General features: G+C 36.1%; 1 protein-coding gene across 2 annotated transcripts in view; it reads right to left on the bottom strand.

The window, feature by feature from the left end:
• UBE3D (ubiquitin protein ligase E3D) overlaps positions 1-18838 on the bottom strand; it is a 168443-nt gene that overhangs the window by 107200 nt on the left and 42405 nt on the right. For both annotated transcript variants that reach the window (XM_037842951.1, XM_037842952.1), the window contains exons 6-8: positions 18515-18584; positions 11039-11108; positions 1962-2070 (exon numbers count right to left, since the gene is read on the bottom strand). In XM_037842951.1, coding sequence (XP_037698879.1) covers positions 1962-2070; positions 11039-11108; positions 18515-18584 — 249 coding nt within the window. The remainder of the gene's footprint in view (positions 1-1961; positions 2071-11038; positions 11109-18514; positions 18585-18838) is intronic.

The following is an 18838-nucleotide window of genomic DNA, read 5'->3' as shown; positions in this document are numbered from 1 at the left end:
ATTTTGTTTTTCTACAAACAAGTAACTGTTTATGTACATACAGTATATATAATTGTATGTGGATAGAAACAAAATTTAATTACATATTCCAAAGTTTAATAGCAATTACATCTGGACAGTATGATGTAGCAGGGCAGGGGAGGAGGCAAGATGAAGGAACTACAACTTCTTTACGTTTTTTGTGTTGCCTGAATGCATTTCAAGAATGTATTACTTTTTAAAAATAATTTTTTTAACTTAAATATCTATTAATAGCAGGTATAAAAAGTTCCTACTCCTGATTTTCAAAGTGAAAATCTTGCAATAAAAGAAAATTAAACCTGATTTCAGACTATGACTATATGGCAAACTTAGTATCAACTTCAGTCAGGAAATATTTTAGCTTCTCATAGAAATTATCTGGAATTAGAGTAGTATGGGTTCCCAATATGCCTGGCTGGCTACAAAAACACCCCTAACAACAATCCCAACCCTCTCCCTCCTTTTTTCTACCATGTTTCCCCATTAGCCTGTGAGTTCCTTGAAGGCATTTTGCTCTACCTTGAGCACCTAGAGCAGTGTCTTTCAAACAGAAAATATTCTGTATATGTTCACTGATTGAATAAAAGAGACCTGGAGGCAGAGAAGTGATTTGGGTCATAATTCTTGGATTTCATATAAATGTCCCAAATTCTTTTCTGTAGAATTATATTTTTAATAGCAATATAATAGATGTTTGTGGTACATGAAGGGGATGATTCTGCTCACTGCAGAGCCTCTCTTCCTAAACTTGCCACTACTCCTCAAACATCAAAGTTCAGTGATTATATAAGTGTCACAGTGATAATGAATATTTTTAAAGCAGGAGAACCTCTCTTTTAAGTAAAATCTTACGCCAAAGCCTAAAGAGGAAGGAAGCTGTAGGAGGAAGACTACGCTGCTACCACCATACCCGTGCCACTGCAGGGGAGACAGTCTTCTATCCACTGAGTTATTCTCACACAGGGGCACATTCATAAAACACTGCCAAGGATGAACTTAGATTCTTTTTCTTTTTAAGGATATAATACAAATGAAAATGACTGGATTATGTCCAATTTCCAGACAGCCACCTGCAATTTCATCCCTTTCTCTTCCACTAATGTTAGCTTCCCAAAGTGTTAGGATACCACAATTAAAAGCTGCAATCTCTAACTTCTAAATACATACCCTATAGTCTTTTGAAAGCATACACAAATTTGATATAGAAAGATGTCCAAAGCAGCATTATTTATTATACTGAAAAATTCACTACAATATAAGTGTTCAATAAGGAAATAGTTAAATAAATTATGTTCGATGGAATCTTCCAGAGGTTAAAAAATGTTTATAAAGAATTAGCAATAACACGGTGGAAAAAAGCTTAACAAAGAATGCAGTTCCAGTTCTGGAATATTTAGAACACATTTGGAAGTCTAGAAACCAAAGTGATTACTTCTGGTTGGTGAGATTAACTATGACTTTTAATTTCTTTTGCTTTTCTCTACTCTCTATTATATGAGCATGTCTTATTTATATAAACAGAAAATCAATAATTACATATTAAAAACCAGTGGGAATTTTTTTTTAAAAGGGGGCAATAATACATCTTTTATACATAAGTATACAAATAGAAAAAAAAAGCAAGACAGACTGGTATTATAGTGACCATAATAAGCCATCAAAAACTGAGAGTGAAAAATCATATTGTTTGGGGTAAGCTTCTAAAGAGGAGGAACTGGGCTCTATTCTTCTGTGTCTTTAGTTCTTAGCACACAGAAGCACTTGATCATTTGTTATTCAATTAAAGAAGTTTGATTTAGGAATTAAACAGATACTAAAAATCAATTTTTGATCATTTATTTTCTAGACCTAAGAAAAAAGAAAAAGAATGACAAAAACTAAAGAATTTCTGAGAAACTGGATTACTAGGCTAGAAAAAACTGGATGAAATAATTTCTTACCAAGATGTATGCTTTCCCATCATGACCTTGAATAGTGAATCTAAAAGTGCTTCTAGCAGAGGAGAGTTCCACCAGACACTGGGCAATAACGCTCTGTAAAAACTGCGACCTGTTTGAACAAAAATCAGTTTTCACAATGTGCCTCTCCTAATAACTTTAACTGGCAAGATTAGCCAAAAATACCCACAGGATAGCTAAAAGAAAGAGAAATCTGCATGCCAGACTTTTCTACATGCTGCTGTTCCCTCACAATTGGTGCTAATGTGAATTTTAATACATTTTAGTATTTGTGTTTGTTTCATTCTTCTTATAATCTATTCTCCAATCCTTAATACATTTTTCACTCCATAACTAACTATGCTTCCATACTGAATAAAAAAATATCATATTAGAACAAGACAATATTCCATTTGTACCACAGTACATTGAAAAGTGAATAACTAAGTTACAAAGGAAAGTGAGAACTTTCCTCCCAAGCATTAGACAGTATTGTATACAATATTTTCCATTTGGATTTCCTTCAAGTGTCAACTCTGAGGTGCAGAATCAAAGTATTTACAGGAACATAAAATATAAAGTTTTGTTCCAATTGCTGAAATTTTTGGACTTCAATAAGTAACCTGAAATAAAGACATAGCTCATTTTTGTTTGCAAACTATAAAGATTCAAAGAAAACAAACTCTAATCTAATGATCTAATCATTAATCTAATGATCTAATCTAATTAATCTAATTAATCTAATGATCTAATCTAATGATCTAATCTAATGATCTAATCAGATCTAATGGTTAAGTACCATTTTTTAAAGCATAGGGGAGAGTGCAGCTGTGAGTGACATTTTGAAGAAGAGCAAGCTTGCTAGAGAGGAACATCCTGGGAGAAAGCCATTTTGAAACCAGAACTTTGGAGCAGACGCCAGCCACGTGCCTTCCCAGCTAACAGAGGTTTTCCGGACGCCATTGGCCATCCTCCAGTGAAGACCCCATTCATTGTTTAAGAGTGCATTGCTGATGCTTCTAGGCAAGATGGCAGACTGGTGAGCTGTAAGTTTTAGTTACTCCTCCAGGAAAGTAGGTAAAAAGCCAGGAACTGCGTGGACTGGACACCACAGAGCAATCTGACTTTGGGCATACTTCATACAACACTCATGAAAATGTCGAACTGCTAAGATCAGCGAAATCTATAGACTGAGACCAGACACCAGAGAATCTGAGAGCAGCCAGCCCAGCAGAGAGGAGACAGGCATAGAAAAAAAACAAATAACGCAAAAAACTCCAAAATAAAAGCAGAGGATTTTTGGTGTTCTGGTGAACACAGAAAGGGGAAGGGCGGAACTCAGGCCTTGAGGCGCATATGCAAATCCCGAAGAAAAGCTGATCTCTCTGCCCTGTGGACCTTTCCTTAATGGCCCTGGTTGCTTTGTCTATTAGCATTTCAATAACCCATTAGATCTCTGAGGAAGGAACTTTTTTTTTTTTTTTTTTTTTTTTTTTAATCCTTTTTTTCTTTTTCTAAAACAATTACTCTAAGAAGCCCAATACAGAAAGCTTCAAATAACTGCAATTTGGGCACGTCAAGTCAAGAGCAGAACTAAGAGAGCTCTGAGACAAAAGGCAATAATCCAGTGGCTGAGAAAATTCACTAAACACCACAACTTCCCAAGAAAAAGGGGGTGTCTGCTCACAGCCACCATCCTGGTGGACAGGAAACACTCCTGCCCATCGCCAGCCCCATAGCCCAGAGCTGCCCCAGACAACCCAGTGTGACGGAAGTGCTTCAAATAATAGGCACACACCACAAAACTGGGCGTGGACACTAGCCTTCCCTGCAACCTCAGCTGATTGTCCCAGAGCTGGGAAGGTGGAGCAGTGTGAATTAACAAAGCCCCATTCAGCCATCATTTGATCAGACTGGGAGCCTCCCTACACAGCCCAGCAGCCCAGAACTGCCCTGGGGGGACGGCACTCACCTGTGACATAGCACAGTCATCCCTCAACAGAGGACCCAGGGTGCACAGCCTGGAAGAGGGGCCCACTTGCAAGTCTCAGGAGCCATACGCCAATACCAAGGACTTGTGGGTCAGTGGCAGAGACAAACTGTGGCAGGACTGAACTGAAGGATTAGACTATTGCAGCAGCTTTAAAACTCTAGGATCATCAGGGAGATTTGATTGTTAGGGCCACCACCCTCCCCGACTGCCCAGAAACACGCCCCACATACAGGGCAGGCAACACCAACTACACACGCAAGCTTGGTACACCAATTGAGCCCCACAAGACTCACTCCCCCACTCACCAAAAAGGCTAAGCAGGGGAGAACTGGCTTGTGGAGAACAGGTGGCTCGTGGACGCCACCTGCTGGTTAGTTAGAGAAAGTGTACTCCACGAAGCTGCAGATCTGATAAATTAGAGATAAGGACTTCAATAGGTCTACAAACCCTAAAAGAACCCTATCAAGTTCAGCAAATGCCACGAGGCCAAAAACAACAGAAAATTATAAAGCATATGAAAAAACCAGACGATATGGATAACCCAAGCCCAAGCACCCAAATCAAAAGACCAGAAGAGACACAGCACCTAGAGCAGCTACTCAAAGAAATAAAGATGAACAATGAGACCATAGTACGGGATATGAAGGAAATCAAGAAGACTCTAGAAGAGCATAAAGAAGACATTGCAAGACTAAATAAAAAAATGGATGATCTTATGGAAATTAAAGAAACTGTTGACCAAATTAAAAAGATTCTGGACACTCATAGTACAAGACTAGAGGAAGTTGAACAACGAATCAGTGACCTGGAAGATGACAGAATGGAAAATGAAAGCATAAAAGAAAGAATGGGTAAAAAAATTGAAAAAATCAAAATGGACCTCAGGGATATGATAGATAATATGAAACGTCCAAATATAAGACTCATTGGTGTGCCAGAAGGGGAAGAAAAGGGTAAAGGTCTAGGAAGAGTATTCAAAGAAATTGTTGGGGAAAACTTCCCAAATCTTCTAAACAACATAAATACACAAATCATAAATGCTCAGCGAACTCCAAATAGAATAAATCCAAATAAACCCACTCCGAGACATATACTGATCACACTGTCAAACACAGAAGAGAAGGAGCAAGTTCTGAAAGCAGCAAGAGAAAAGCAATTCACCACATACAAAGGAAACAGCATAAGACTAAGTAGTGACTACTCAGCAGCCACCATGGAGGCGAGAAGGCAGTGGCACGATATATTTAAAATTCTGAGTGAGAAAAATTTCCAGCCAAGAATACTTTATCCAGCAAAGCTCTCCTTCAAATTTGAGGGAGAGCTTAAATTTTTCACAGAGAAACAAATGCTGAGAGAATTTGCTAACAAGAGACCTGCCCTACTGGAGATACTAAAGGAAGCCCTACAGACAGAGAAACAAAGACAGGACAGAGAGACTTGGAGAAAGGTTCAGTACTAAAGAGATTCAGTATGGGTACAATAAAGGATATTAATAGAGAGAGGGGAAAAATATGGCAAACATAAACCAAAGGATAAGATGGCCGATTCAAGAAATGCCTTCACGGTTTTAACATTGAATGTAAATGGCTTAAACTCCCCAATTAAAAGATATAGATTCGCAGAATGGATCAAAAAAAATGAACCATCAATATGTTGCATACAAGAGACTCATCTTAGACACAGGGACACAAAGAAACTGAAAGTGAAAGGATGGAAAAAAATATTTCATGCAAGCTACAGCCAAAAGAAAGCAGGTGTAGCAATATTAATCTCAGATAAAATAGACTTCAAATGCAGGGATGTTTTGAGAGACAAAGAAGGCCACTACATACTAATAAAAGGGGCAATTCAGCAAGAAGAAATAACAATCGTAAATGTCTATGCACCCAATCAAGGTGCCACAAAATACATGAGAGAAACACTGGCAAAACTAAAGGAAGCAATTGATGTTTCCACAATAATTGTGGGAGACTTCAACACATCACTCTCTCCTATAGATAGATCAACCAGACAGAAGACCAATAAGGAAACTGAAAACCTAAACAATCTGATAAATGAATTAGATTTAACAGACATATACAGGACATTACATCCCAAATCACCAGGATACACATACTTTTCTAGTGCTCATGGAACTTTCTCCAGAATAGATCATATGCTGGGACATAAAACAAGCCTCAATAAATTTAAAAAGATTGAAATTATTCAAAGCACATTCTCTGACCACAATGGAATACAATTAGAAGTCAATAACCATCAGAGACTTAGAAAATTCACAAATACCTGGAGGTTAAACAACACATTCCTAAACAATCAGTGGGTTAAAGAAGAAATAGCAAGAGAAATTGCTAAATATATAGAGACGAATGAAAATGAGAACACAACATACCAAAACCTATGGGATGCAGCAAAAGCAGTGCTAAGGGGAAAATTTATAGCACTAAACGCATATATGAAAAAGGAAGAAAGAGCCAAAATCAAAGAACTAATGGATCAACTGAAGAAGCTAGAAAATGAACAGCAAACCAATCCTAAACCAAGTAGAAGAAAAGAAATAACAAGGATTAAAGCAGAAATAAATGACATAGAGAACAAAAAAACAATAGAGAGGATAAATATCACCAAAAGTTGGTTCTTTGAGAAGATCAACAAGATTGACAAGCCCCTAGCTAGACTGACAAAATCAAAAAGAGAGAAGACCCATATAAACAAAATAATGAATGAAAAAGGTGACATAACTGCAGATCCTGAAGAAATTAAAAAAATTATAAGAGGATACTATGAACAACTGTATGGCAACAAACTGGAGAATGTAGAGGAAATGGACAATTTCCTGGAAACATATGAACAACCTAGACTGACCAGAGAAGAAATAGAAGACCTCAACCAACCCATCACAAGCAAAGAGATCCAATCAGTCATCAAAAATCTTCCCACAAATAAATGCCCAGGGCCAGATGGCTTCACAGGGGAATTCTACCAAACTTTCCAGAAAGAACTGACACCAATCTTACTCAAACTCTTTCAAAACATTGAAGAAAATGGAACACTACCTAACTCATTTTATGAAGCTAACATCAATCTAATACCAAAACCAGGCAAAGATGCTACAAAAAAGGAAAACTACCGGCCAATCTCCCTAATGAATATAGATGCAAAAATCCTCAACAAAATACTTGCAAATCGAATCCAAAGACACATTAAAAAAATCATACACCATGACCAAGTGGGGTTCATTCCAGGCATGCAAGGATGGTTCAACATAAGAAAAACAATCAATGTATTACAACACATTAAAAACTCGAAAGGGAAAAATCAATTGATCATCTCAATAGATGCTGAAAAAGCATTTGACAAAATCCAACATCCCTTTTTGATAAAAACACTTCAAAAGGTAGGAATTGAAGGAAACTTCCTCAACATGATAAAGAGCATATATGAAAAACCCACAGCCAGCATAGTACTCAATGGTGAGAGACTGAAAGCCTTCCCTCTAAGATCAGGAACAAGACAAGGATGCCCGCTGTCACCACTGTTATTCAACATTGTGCTGGAAGTGCTAGCCAGGGCAATCCGGCAAGACAAAGAAATAAAAGGCATCCAAATTGGAAAAGAAGAAGTAAAACTGTCATTGTTTGCAGATGATATGATCTTATATCTAGAAAACCCTGAGAAATCAACGATACACCTACTAGAGCTAATAAACAAATTTAGCAAAGTAGCGGGATACAAGATTAATGCACATAAGTCAGTAATGTTTCTATATGCTAGAAATGAACAAACTGAAGAGACACTCAAGAAAAAGATACCATTTTCAATAGCAACTAAAAAAATCAAGTACCTAGGAATCAACTTAACCAAAGATGTAAAAGACCTATACAAAGAAAACTACATAACTCTACTAAAAGAAATAGAAGGGGACCTTAAAAGATGGAAAAATATTCCATGTTCATGGATAGAAAGGCTAAATGTCATTAAGATGTCAATTCTACCCAAACTCATCTACAGATTCAATGCAATCCCAATCAAAATTCCATCAACCTACTTTGCAGACTTGGAAAAGCTAGTTATCAAATTTATTTGGAAAGGGAAGATGCCTCGAATTGCTAAAGACACTCTAAAAAAGAAAAACGAAGTGGGAGGACTTACACTCCCTGACTTTGAAGCTTATTATAAAGCCACAGTTGCCAAAACAGCATGGTACTGGCACAAAGATAGACATATAGATTAATGGAATCGAATTGAGAATTCAGAGATAGACCCTCAGATCTATGGCCGACTGATCTTTGATAAGGCCCCCAAAGTCACTGAACTGAGCCATAATGGTCTTTTCAACAAATGGGGCTGGGAGAGTTGGATATCCATATCCAAAAGAATGAAAGAGGACCCCTACCTCACCCCCTACACAAAAATTTACTCAAAATGGACCAAAGATCTCAATATAAAAGCAAGTACCATAAAACTCCTAGAAGATAATGTAGGAAAACATCTTCAAGACCTTGTATTAGGCGGCCACTTCCTAGACTTTACACCCAAAGCACAAGCAACAAAAGAGAAAATAGATAAATGGGAACTCCTCAAGCTTAGAAGTTTCTGCACCTCAAAGGAATTTCTCAAAAAGGTAAAGAGGCAGCCAACTCAATGGGAAAAAATTTTTGGAAACCATGTATCTGACAAAAGACTGATATCTTGCATATACAAAGAAATCCTACAACTCAATGACAATAGTACAGACAGCCCAATTATAAAATGGGCAAAAGATATGAAAAGACAGTTCTCTGAAGAGGAAATACAAATGGCCAAGAAACACATGAAAAAATGTTCAGCTTCACTAGCTATTAGAGAGATGCAAATTAAGACCACAATGAGATACCATCTAACACCAGTTAGAATGGCTGCCATTAAACAAACAGGAAACTACAAATGCTGGAGGGGATGTGGAGAAATTGGAACTCTTATTCATTGTTGGTGGGACTGTATAATGGTTCAGCCACTCTGGAAGTCAGTCTGGCAGTTCCTTAGAAAACTAGGTATAGAGCTACCATTCGATCCAGCGATTGCACTTCTCGGTATATACCCGGAAGATCGGAAAGCAGTGACACGAACAGATATCTGCACGCCAATGTTCATAGCAGCATTATTCACAATTGCCAAGAGATGGAAACAACCCAAATGTCCTTCAACAGATGAGTGGATAAATAAAATGTGGTATATACACACGATGGAATACTACACAGCAGTAAGAAGGAACGATCTCGTGAAACATATGACAACATGGATGAACCTTGAAGACATAATGCTGAGCGAAATAAGCCAGGCACAAAAAGAGAAATATTATATGCTACCACTAATGTGAACTTTGAAAAATGTAAAACAAATGGTTTATAATGTAGAATGTAGGGGAACTAGCAGTAGAGAGCAATTAAGGAAGGGGGAACAATAATCCAAGAAGAATAGATAAGCTATTTAACGTTCTGGGGATGCCCAGAAATGACTATGGTCTGTTAATTTCTGATGGATATAGTAGGAACAAGTTCACAGAAATGTTGCTATATTATGTAACTTTCTTGGGGTAAAGTAGGAACATGTTGGAAGTTAAGCAGTTATCTTAGGTTAGTTGTCTTTTTCTTACCCCCTTGTTATGGTCTCTTTGAAATGTTCTTTTATTGTATGTTTGTTTTCTTTTTAACTTTTTTTTTCATACAGTTGATTTAAAAAAGAAGGGAAAGTTAAAAAAAAAATAAAAAAAAAAAAAAAAGAAAAACAAGGAAAAAAAAAAAAGATGTAGTGCCCCCTTGAGGAGCCTGTGGAGAATGCAGGGGTATTCGCCTACCCCACCTCCATGGTTGCTAACATCACCACAGACATAGGGGACTGGTGGTTTGATGGGTTGAGCCCTCTACCATAAGTTTTACCCTTGGGAAGACGGTTGCTGCAAAGGAGAGGCTAGGCCTCCCTATATTTGTGCCTAAGAGTCTCCTCCTGAATGCCTCTTTGTTGCTCAGATGTGGCCCTCTCTCTCTGGCTAAGCCAACTTGAAAGGTGAAATCACTGCCCTCCCCCCCTACGTGGGATCAGACACCCAGGGGAGTGAATCTCCCTGGCAACGTGGAATATGACTCCCGGGGAGGAATGTAGACCCGGCATCATGGGATGGAGAACATCTTCTTGACCAAAAGGGGGATGTGAAAGGAAATGAAATAAGCTTCAGTGGCAGAGAGATTCCAAAAGGAGCCGAGAGGTCACTCTGGTGGGCACTCTTACGCACAATTTAGACAACCCTTTTTAGGTTCTAAAGAATTGGGGTAGCTGGTGGTGGATACCTGGAACTATCAAACTACAACCCAGAACCCATGAATCTCGAAGACAGTTGTATAAAAATGTAGCTTATGAGGGGTGACAATGGGATTGGGAAAGCCATAAGGACCAAACTCCACTTTGTCTAGTTTATGGATGGATGTGTAGAAAAGTAGGGGAAGGAAACAAACAGACAAAGGTACCCAGTGTTCTTTTTTACTTCAATTGCTCTTTTTCACTCTAATTATTATTCTTGTTATTTTTGTGTGTGTGCTAATGAAGGTGTCAGGGATTGATTTAGGTGATGAATGTACAACTATGTAATGGTACTGTAAACAATCGAAAGTACGATTTGTTTTGTATGACTGCGTGGTATGTGAATATATCTCAATAAAATGATGATTAAAAAAAATAATAAATAAAGCATAGGGGTCATTTGAAAACTGGCCATGTTTCAAATTTTACAGAGGTCAAATTAAAACCAGAACTAACTTTAAAATCTATTGATGATTTAGGTTTTTAGATCCTAGATAACTGACACATAGGAAGAAGCACACAAAGCTTTCTGAATTAGATTTGTATGGGCATATTTGTCTATACCATTATGTGAGCAAAACATAAATAAATTCTCAAGTCTTTTATATACTTGGTTTGGTTCAAATTCTAAATGCCTCTCTTTTTCTTTCCAAATAAAGAGAGGGATAAATGAAAATAAATTCCAAAATAATCAATTATATCTATCTTTTCCTACATTTAAAAAATCAAAATAAACTTAATTTGCTATTTATACCTTGGTATGATGGGAAAATTTCTCTCAGATGGCTGAATAATTATCTCTGTCATATAAAACTTTGTGGTTTCTAGGAACAAAATGAAGAAAATTAAGAATCTCCTAATACACTAATATTATTATGGGAATGTCAGTCCCAAATTATGACATTCCAAATTAAATATTCAACATACTGGTAAAATTAACATTGAACAAAACTTTCCCAGAAACTAATTAGTTTCAGACGACAAACACTGATGACCCCAAGGAGACAGTTTTGAGGCTTCAGATGGCACAGCATTGTCTTAGAAATAAAGGCCCTAAGTGGATCTGTTGCAGCAAGAAGACTCTGCTCACATATAGATTATATAAAAGTTACATCAATAGTCTCAGAGCCCACTTATCCAGATATTAGTCAGCTGGCATCCTCATTTCTCTCAACTAGCCATAAACATGCAATCACTGAGAAAGGCTTTTTAATCATAGTATCCAAAACCCATGTGTGGATGCCATGGACCTCACATTAGTATTTACCCAGAATCTCACTGACTCTATTAACATAAAATTCTCACCAAATCTGGTTATCTGATTACTTAGTTACCAAAAATCAGAAACAATAAACTAGACATTTAATAGAAATGAAAGTAAACACAACCATTTTGATTTTAAAAATTCATTGAAAATGTTCAATCTTACTAGTGATGAAGGGAATGCAAATTAAAGTGAGATATTACTTTTTTAGCATCAAACCAACAAAATATTTTTAAATGACATGGCATAACACTGGTAAAGAAATGGATATTCTTATTCATAGATTATTGCCAAAATTGAAAATGACAGATTTCTGGAAAGCCGCTTGGCAAAGACCTTAAAAATATGTCGACACCATAAACATCTAAGAATTTATCCTAAAGAAATACTCATGGATAAATGTAAGTACTTAATGATTACGATGCTGAAGAAAAATAATAGAAAAATAATGAAAACAAACTAAATATCTAGAAATTGAGGATGGAGTAAATAGCTAGCTATACATTTAAGCAATACAGTTACATGTACCATTAAAATGGTATTGTCAAACAATTTTTAATAAGATGAAAAATTGTTCCTGGTAGATTTTTCTAAAAATGGTTTCAACTGCTCAAAATAACAAGAAAAGCGCAAAACTTAAAATTGTTAGACAGTGTAATAAATTATTATATATCTAAGAGCCATGATGATAGATATATCCATTTTTCCTAGAAGTTCTGTCAGTTATTTTAAGCTATATAATTTTTAACCTCACAAGATAAGTTTTTACTGTATCACACAATTCAGTTAATATTCATTTGGTATCATCCACACATTACCACTTTCTTCACCATTCCTTCTTGGAGCTTAGGCCTCCTATCTGGGGTTATGTTCTTCTATCTGACATACAGATAGAATTTCTTTTAATAAAAAACAACTAGTGATGAATTATCCCAGTTTTTGTTTGTCAGAAAATATTTTCATCTTTGCCTTCATTCTTGAAGGGCCTTTTCACTTGATATAAAATCTTAGGTTAACTGTTATGCGAAAATTGACAATATGATTCCACTATCTTCAAACTTACATTACTGCTGCTCTTTTAAGGTGATGCCATTTTTCCTTTGGCTGCTTTTAAGATTTTTCTCATTGTTTTTGACTTTCTGCAGTATTAGTCTGATGTGGCTAGCTATAGATTTCTTTAATTCATCTTACTTGAACTTCATTGGGAATTCACTGGGCCTCTTGAATCTATAGGTTATTGTTTTTTCATCCCTTTTAGAAATTTCTCAGCAGTAATCTCTTCAAATATTACCTATGCCCCATTCTTTCTTTCTATTCCTGTGGAAGTTTGATTAAACATATGTTATATCTTCTCAGTGTATGCTCTATATTTCTTACTCCTTCTTCTATATTTTCTCCCTTTTGTCTCTCTGTGATAGATTACAGATTTTTTTTTCTCATTTTCTGTTCACTAATTCCTTCAAATTGTGACTAACCTGCTATTAAACCACCTGTTGAGTTTTCTTTTTAAGTTCAATGACATGTATTTTTAAAATTCTATTATGAATCTTTTCCAAAAATGCTTACTGTTAGTTTCCTTTTTCATTCATCTATCTTCAAACCTGTCTTTTATATTAAGTTTGTTTCTATTGTTTGCTGTTTTTATGAGTCCTTGTTGATGAAAGTCTAGTTTACTTGTATGCCTGTTTATCTTTGGTTGGATGCTGAACACCGTATTTGAAAAATTATTTGTGGGAATAATATGAGTTTCACAATAAGGTATTTTTCTCCAAAGGTTGATTTGTTTTTTGTCTGTTTTTGCCTGGACAATTGGGAATTTATTGGCTCACAGTTTCAGAGGCTGGAAGGGCCTGTTTCTTCCTGGGGTTGGCTTGAGCTGGTCAGCATTCTTTGGAATTCCTTGGCTTTCCCAGCACACAGTGTTGTCCTTTCCTTTTCCTCCCAGTTTACACTGACTTCAGCTTCTTCTCCTCCATGAGGCTTTCTCTTCATAAAGTCTCAAGTAATAGGATTAAGGCCCAACCTCATTCAGCTGAGCTATACCTTAAAAATATACAGATTTGTAGTTGGGGCACAGTTACACCTGTTTTCAGATTTTCTTAATGCCAGCTAGTCTGCCTCGACGGTCTGCACCACTGACCTCTGTCTTCAAGTGTCAAGTTCTATACTTGTGGCATGACATCTACCAAGCATCCCTTACTAAAGCCACCTAAAAATATCTTTCTATATTGCCTATGCAGTCACCTAATCTTTGAATACAATCTTCTACCTATATACTTCTATTTTGCTGTGCCAGGTTCCACCCCAGTGATCACTCATAATTGCCTCACCCATAATTTCTTCATGTAGCTAAGATACTTCGAGTTGCCATGCCTAATTTGAAAAGACAACAGGACTAGCTATCAAGGAGAATACTCTATTTCTCCTGAGTCAGAGGTTGATTTGCTTTTGCTAGCCCCCCAGGGCTTTGTCTAGTCCAAGACCCATGAAACCAAGTTCAAGACTTGAAATTCCCTAAAGTCCCAAAGGGTTGGTAACTCTCTGTAATACCACAGTGCTGTTTCACTTCTGATTCACCTTCACTGCAAGCAGACGGTCATTTACAGTCTCAGGATTTTTTTGTGGAGATAGTTTCCTGTTAAGTTCTCCATCCAGTGTAGTTTTCATTTCTGTCTTCACTTCTCAAGGCAATCAAAATAAAAGTTCTAATTTCAGAGAGCTGGCTAATTGTAGGGAAAAGTTGGCTTTGATTTTGTGCTTGCATACCTCTTTTGAGTTTCCTCTTGTGGTAATTCACCCACATATTTTCCATTTACCTTCATGCCTTCCTGTGGATTCCTACCCTCTTGTATCTTTCACTTCAACCAAAAGAACTTACTTTAGCATTTTTTGTAAAGCAGGTCTGTCACCAGTACATTCTTTCCATGTATTTATCCGAAAACATCCTTATTTTGCCTTCATTTTTGAAGGATAGTTTTGCTAGTTATAGAATTTTTAATTGACAGGTGTTTGTTTTTTATTCCATCACTTCAAATCTCATTTCAGTGTCTTCCGGCTGTCATTAATGCTCTGAGAGGTCCACCTTAATTGTATCATGAAATCCCTCTATATGTGATATGTTGTTTTTCTCTTATGAGTTTCAATATTTTCTTTTCTTCTTGGGTTTTCAGCAATTTGATTACAATGTGCTTAGGTGAAGTGTTCATTCTGTTTATCCTACTTAGGGTTCACTGAAATTCTTGGATCTGCAAGTTAGTTTTTTCACCATATTTGCCAAGATTTCAGTGAGATGTTTCTTCAATATTTTTTCCACCCTTTTCTTTTTTTCTTTACCTTTTAAGACTCCAATTATCTGTGTGTAAGAAGACTTGATATTGTCCCACAAATCTCTGAAGTTCTATTCATTTTGCTCCAATCTTTTTTCTCTCTTTCTTTGGATTAATTTCTACTAAGTTATCTTCAAGTTCATCTTCAAGTTCAATGATTATTCTTCTGCCATTTCAAATCTGCAGTTTAGCTCATCTAGTAATTTTTCTTTTCAGTTACTATATTTTCAGTTATACAGTGACCAATTGTTTCTTTTTTAGAAGTTTCTAATTGCTGAGATTTGCTATTTGTTCACTCATTAGGTTTTTTTTTTTTTTCTTTCATTTCTTTGGCCATACTTGTAGTAGCTGCTTCAATAAGCAAATTTCACATTTGTGCTCACTCAGAGGTAGCTTATTGATTCCTTTTTTTCTTGAGTATGAATCACTCTTCCCTGTTTCTTTGTATTTCTAGCAATTTTTTTGCATGAAAGCTGGGCATTGCATGCAATGTACTGAAGCAACTCTAAATTTTGTTTTGTTCTTGTGAAGATTGCTGGTTTATTGTTATAGTAGGTAATTAACTGGTCTGGACTCAAATTGTGAAATGTCTCCCCCACAGTGTGCAGCCACTAATGTCTTTGCACATTTTTTTTTTTTTTAGCTTGACTTCTTAGAAAGTATCCACTCCGCCTTCTTAATTCAGCTGTCAGCAAATAATCTGGGCAGAGGTTTTGCTCGAATACCTCAAGATAGTAAGACTTCTACTTTCTGCTGCCCAAATTGTGTGTGACTGATGAATGCAATCAAAAGCACAGCAAATTCACAGGTCTCCCTAGGCTTTCAATTCTCTTTGGACTACATGGCATCTACTATGTACTCATGTAGTTTAACAGGCAACCAGGGTTGTGTGAAAAAGGTATCTCATTCCTCCTATGCCTCCCTTGCTTCCAAAATTTCCCTCTTAAATTTCTAGGTTCTCTGTGACCTACCCTGTACCAAATCCACCACCTATATAGACAGTAAAGTTGTGGGTTTTTTTCTCTGCCTGAGCTGGGGGTAGTGGTGGTAGATGGCAAGGCCCCAGGTGAAAAGGTCACAAACTTGCCATTCTTACTCAATGCAGTAGCAATTTTTCATAACTATACTCTTCTCAAATTTATTTGGTTATTTTCCAGTGCCCTAACTTGGTTGTTTTAATAACTTTTTTAAGTTCTCCAGTTTTGTACTTGTTTTCTGCAGAGTGGAGTTATCCAATCTCTTTATGCCACCATTTTTGGAAGTATAGTCCTAATGACTTACTTTCCGAAGTCCCTCTTACATCACCACCATCCTACCTACATACAAATTATTCACCCTCTTAATATATGTATGTATTACACTATAATTTTTGGTTAAATCGATAGTCAGTGTTTACATTATTATGACCATCATAATAACAGTGAGATGTTTCCTTTCTTGTCCAAGCTTTTCTTTTTCCAGCAGTTCATATTTGCTTTCTTTTTTCATTTGTTTAGTTTCCTAAACACCTCCAGCTAATTCTTCCCAAATGAAAGACCTTGTCTCAAGACTACTTTCTACATGTGGTCCAACAAATAAATTGGGCTTCAGGGAAGAGAGAAAAGAATTTAAAAAATCAATTCAAAGAGACCATAAGCTGGGACATAAAACAAGCCTCAAGAAATTTAAAAAAGAAAAAAAAAAATTTGAATATCCTCAAAGCACATTCTCCAACCACAATGGAATACAAATAGAAGTCAATAATTTTTGAACTGTAACTCCACTATTTACTTCCTACATGATATAAATTACACAAACCCTAATGACAAATCAGTGGCTTTGAACTCAATGTAAAATATGTAATTTTAGACAACTATATAAAGGTAGGGGAATGGAGGAGTACAGGAACACAGTTTATGTGTCCTATTGAAGTGGAGGTGGTATCAAAGAAAAACAAGATTGTTATGGATATAAGAGGTTAATTTTAACCCCCACAGCAAACACAAACTATAAGAGAATGTAACCATAGAGATGAATTGTAGAGTTCGGGTTAAGAGAAATGGGGGACGGTGCAATGGGGAGTTAAGAAATGAGGGTGGAGTTGCTGTTTGAGGTGAAGGGAAATTCCTAGTAATGGATGGTGGGAAAGAAATTACAACATTCTAAAGGTGATTAATCCCACTAATGGAAGGCTAGGGAGGGGGTGGAATGGGAAGATTCAGGCTGTATATATGTTCCCACAACTTAAAAAAAAAAAAAAAAAGACAGTCTAAATAGACGATTGAATGCCAAGGATGAACTTGGATGGAATTAGAGGATAGAGGACAGGTGGCTCAAAGGGACACAATTGAGACATAAGGTAAAGGAAATATACAATGTAAGCTTTGTATCATTGTTGAACCTTTTGTACTTAGCTACGCTTAATGCGATTGCATAAAACAATGTTCTTGTTCATGGGAAGTGTATACATGAATTATAGTGTATGTTCAAGGATGTGTGCAGCTAGCTCTCATATGTTCAGAAGACAGAGCAATAGATGATGGATGATAGATAGGGAGGGAGGGAGGGAGGAAAAGAAATAGCGATGTGACAGCATGTTAAGGTTGGTGGATTGAGCTATCGGGGGAGGGGGGTCAGGGTATGATGGAATTCTTTGTATGGGGTTAGTATTGTTTTTGCAGCTGTTCCTATAACTTTGAATTTATTTCAAAATAAAATAAAAAATAAATAACATAAAATACATTATATGCATTAAAAAAAAACAACAACAATTCACCTTGTTTAACTGGCAGCCTTAAAATTTTCTAAGTTGTTGCCTATAGAGTTTGCTTTCATTCTCCAAAAATAACATTGAGGGTGGCATCCTTTACTATTAATTCTTCCTTTTCTGCTCACTTTGGCAATAACTACTTAAAAGGGTTTGACGATTTAAAAAACAAACATAAAATAGCATCTGCCCTCCTATTAAATATAATAGCTTCACTTATATCACATCTTCTAAATAATCAAAGTAAAAATAATTATTTATCAACCACAAAGCTAACACACCATATTGTAGCTCTCTAGACATTTTTAAACCATATCTTTAAATAGCAATGCATTTTTATTACTAAGAATCTCATTATTATATTTTAAAGGAGTAAAACATAGTGTTTACATAAAATATAATTAACACTACTGGGAAAAAAATACAAGAAACAAAGTACAAAACTCAGAATGTATTTTCTTCCATTTCAACAGGTCCCCTCCCATCCCCAGCCCTAAAATACAGCCCTTGGGTAGAAAAAGCAACTTCTCTGTCTCTGGGTACCAACTTTTCTGCTTGAGGAGTTGTGTTAAGAAAAAGCCTCCAATCTTCTTTAAGACAGATCCAAGTATAAGTTTTATACTATCACATTATATCTACAAAGAGTACATGATATACTTGAAAATGACTCAACTTATTAATGCTTAAAACTCAATACTATGTACTTATAAAGGCCAAAATACACAAGCTTCTTGGAATATTGGATGATATTAGCTGTTTTTTATTTAGAAAAGCATCAATTCTAAAACATATAATAATCATTTATCTTTCCTATATATTTACTAAAAAATCTTGCTTTACTGGTTTTCTTAATAAGATGGCAATCATTTTGGCTTTTTTTTATGAAGCCCTTACCTGATGACATGGTCTGTCCCAACATTACCTTGCAACGCTTACAAATTACTTTGGTATTTGCCTTTGGTTTCTGCAGAACAGAAAAATGTCATTTAAATGTCATTCAGCTTTTCTTAAAAGGAATATATAATTTTAACATCCTCCCAAGAGTATACATTGAACTTTACATTTTATTCTGCCCTCTACTAAATACTGGGAATACATTTAGCTTGTATGCATAATTCACATGCACAGAGATAATTTTTTTCAAGTTAAAAAATCTAAAGATAGAATGATACACAGACTGACTTCTCTAAACCTAGCCATTTAATTCAAATGTTCCCA

Source organism: Choloepus didactylus, chromosome 7 (genome assembly GCF_015220235.1).
Source record: "Choloepus didactylus isolate mChoDid1 chromosome 7, mChoDid1.pri, whole genome shotgun sequence".
Classification (NCBI taxonomy): domain Eukaryota; kingdom Metazoa; phylum Chordata; class Mammalia; order Pilosa; family Megalonychidae; genus Choloepus; species Choloepus didactylus.
Note: the sequence above shows the minus strand (reverse complement) of the source record. Positions and strands in the feature narration are given on the sequence as shown.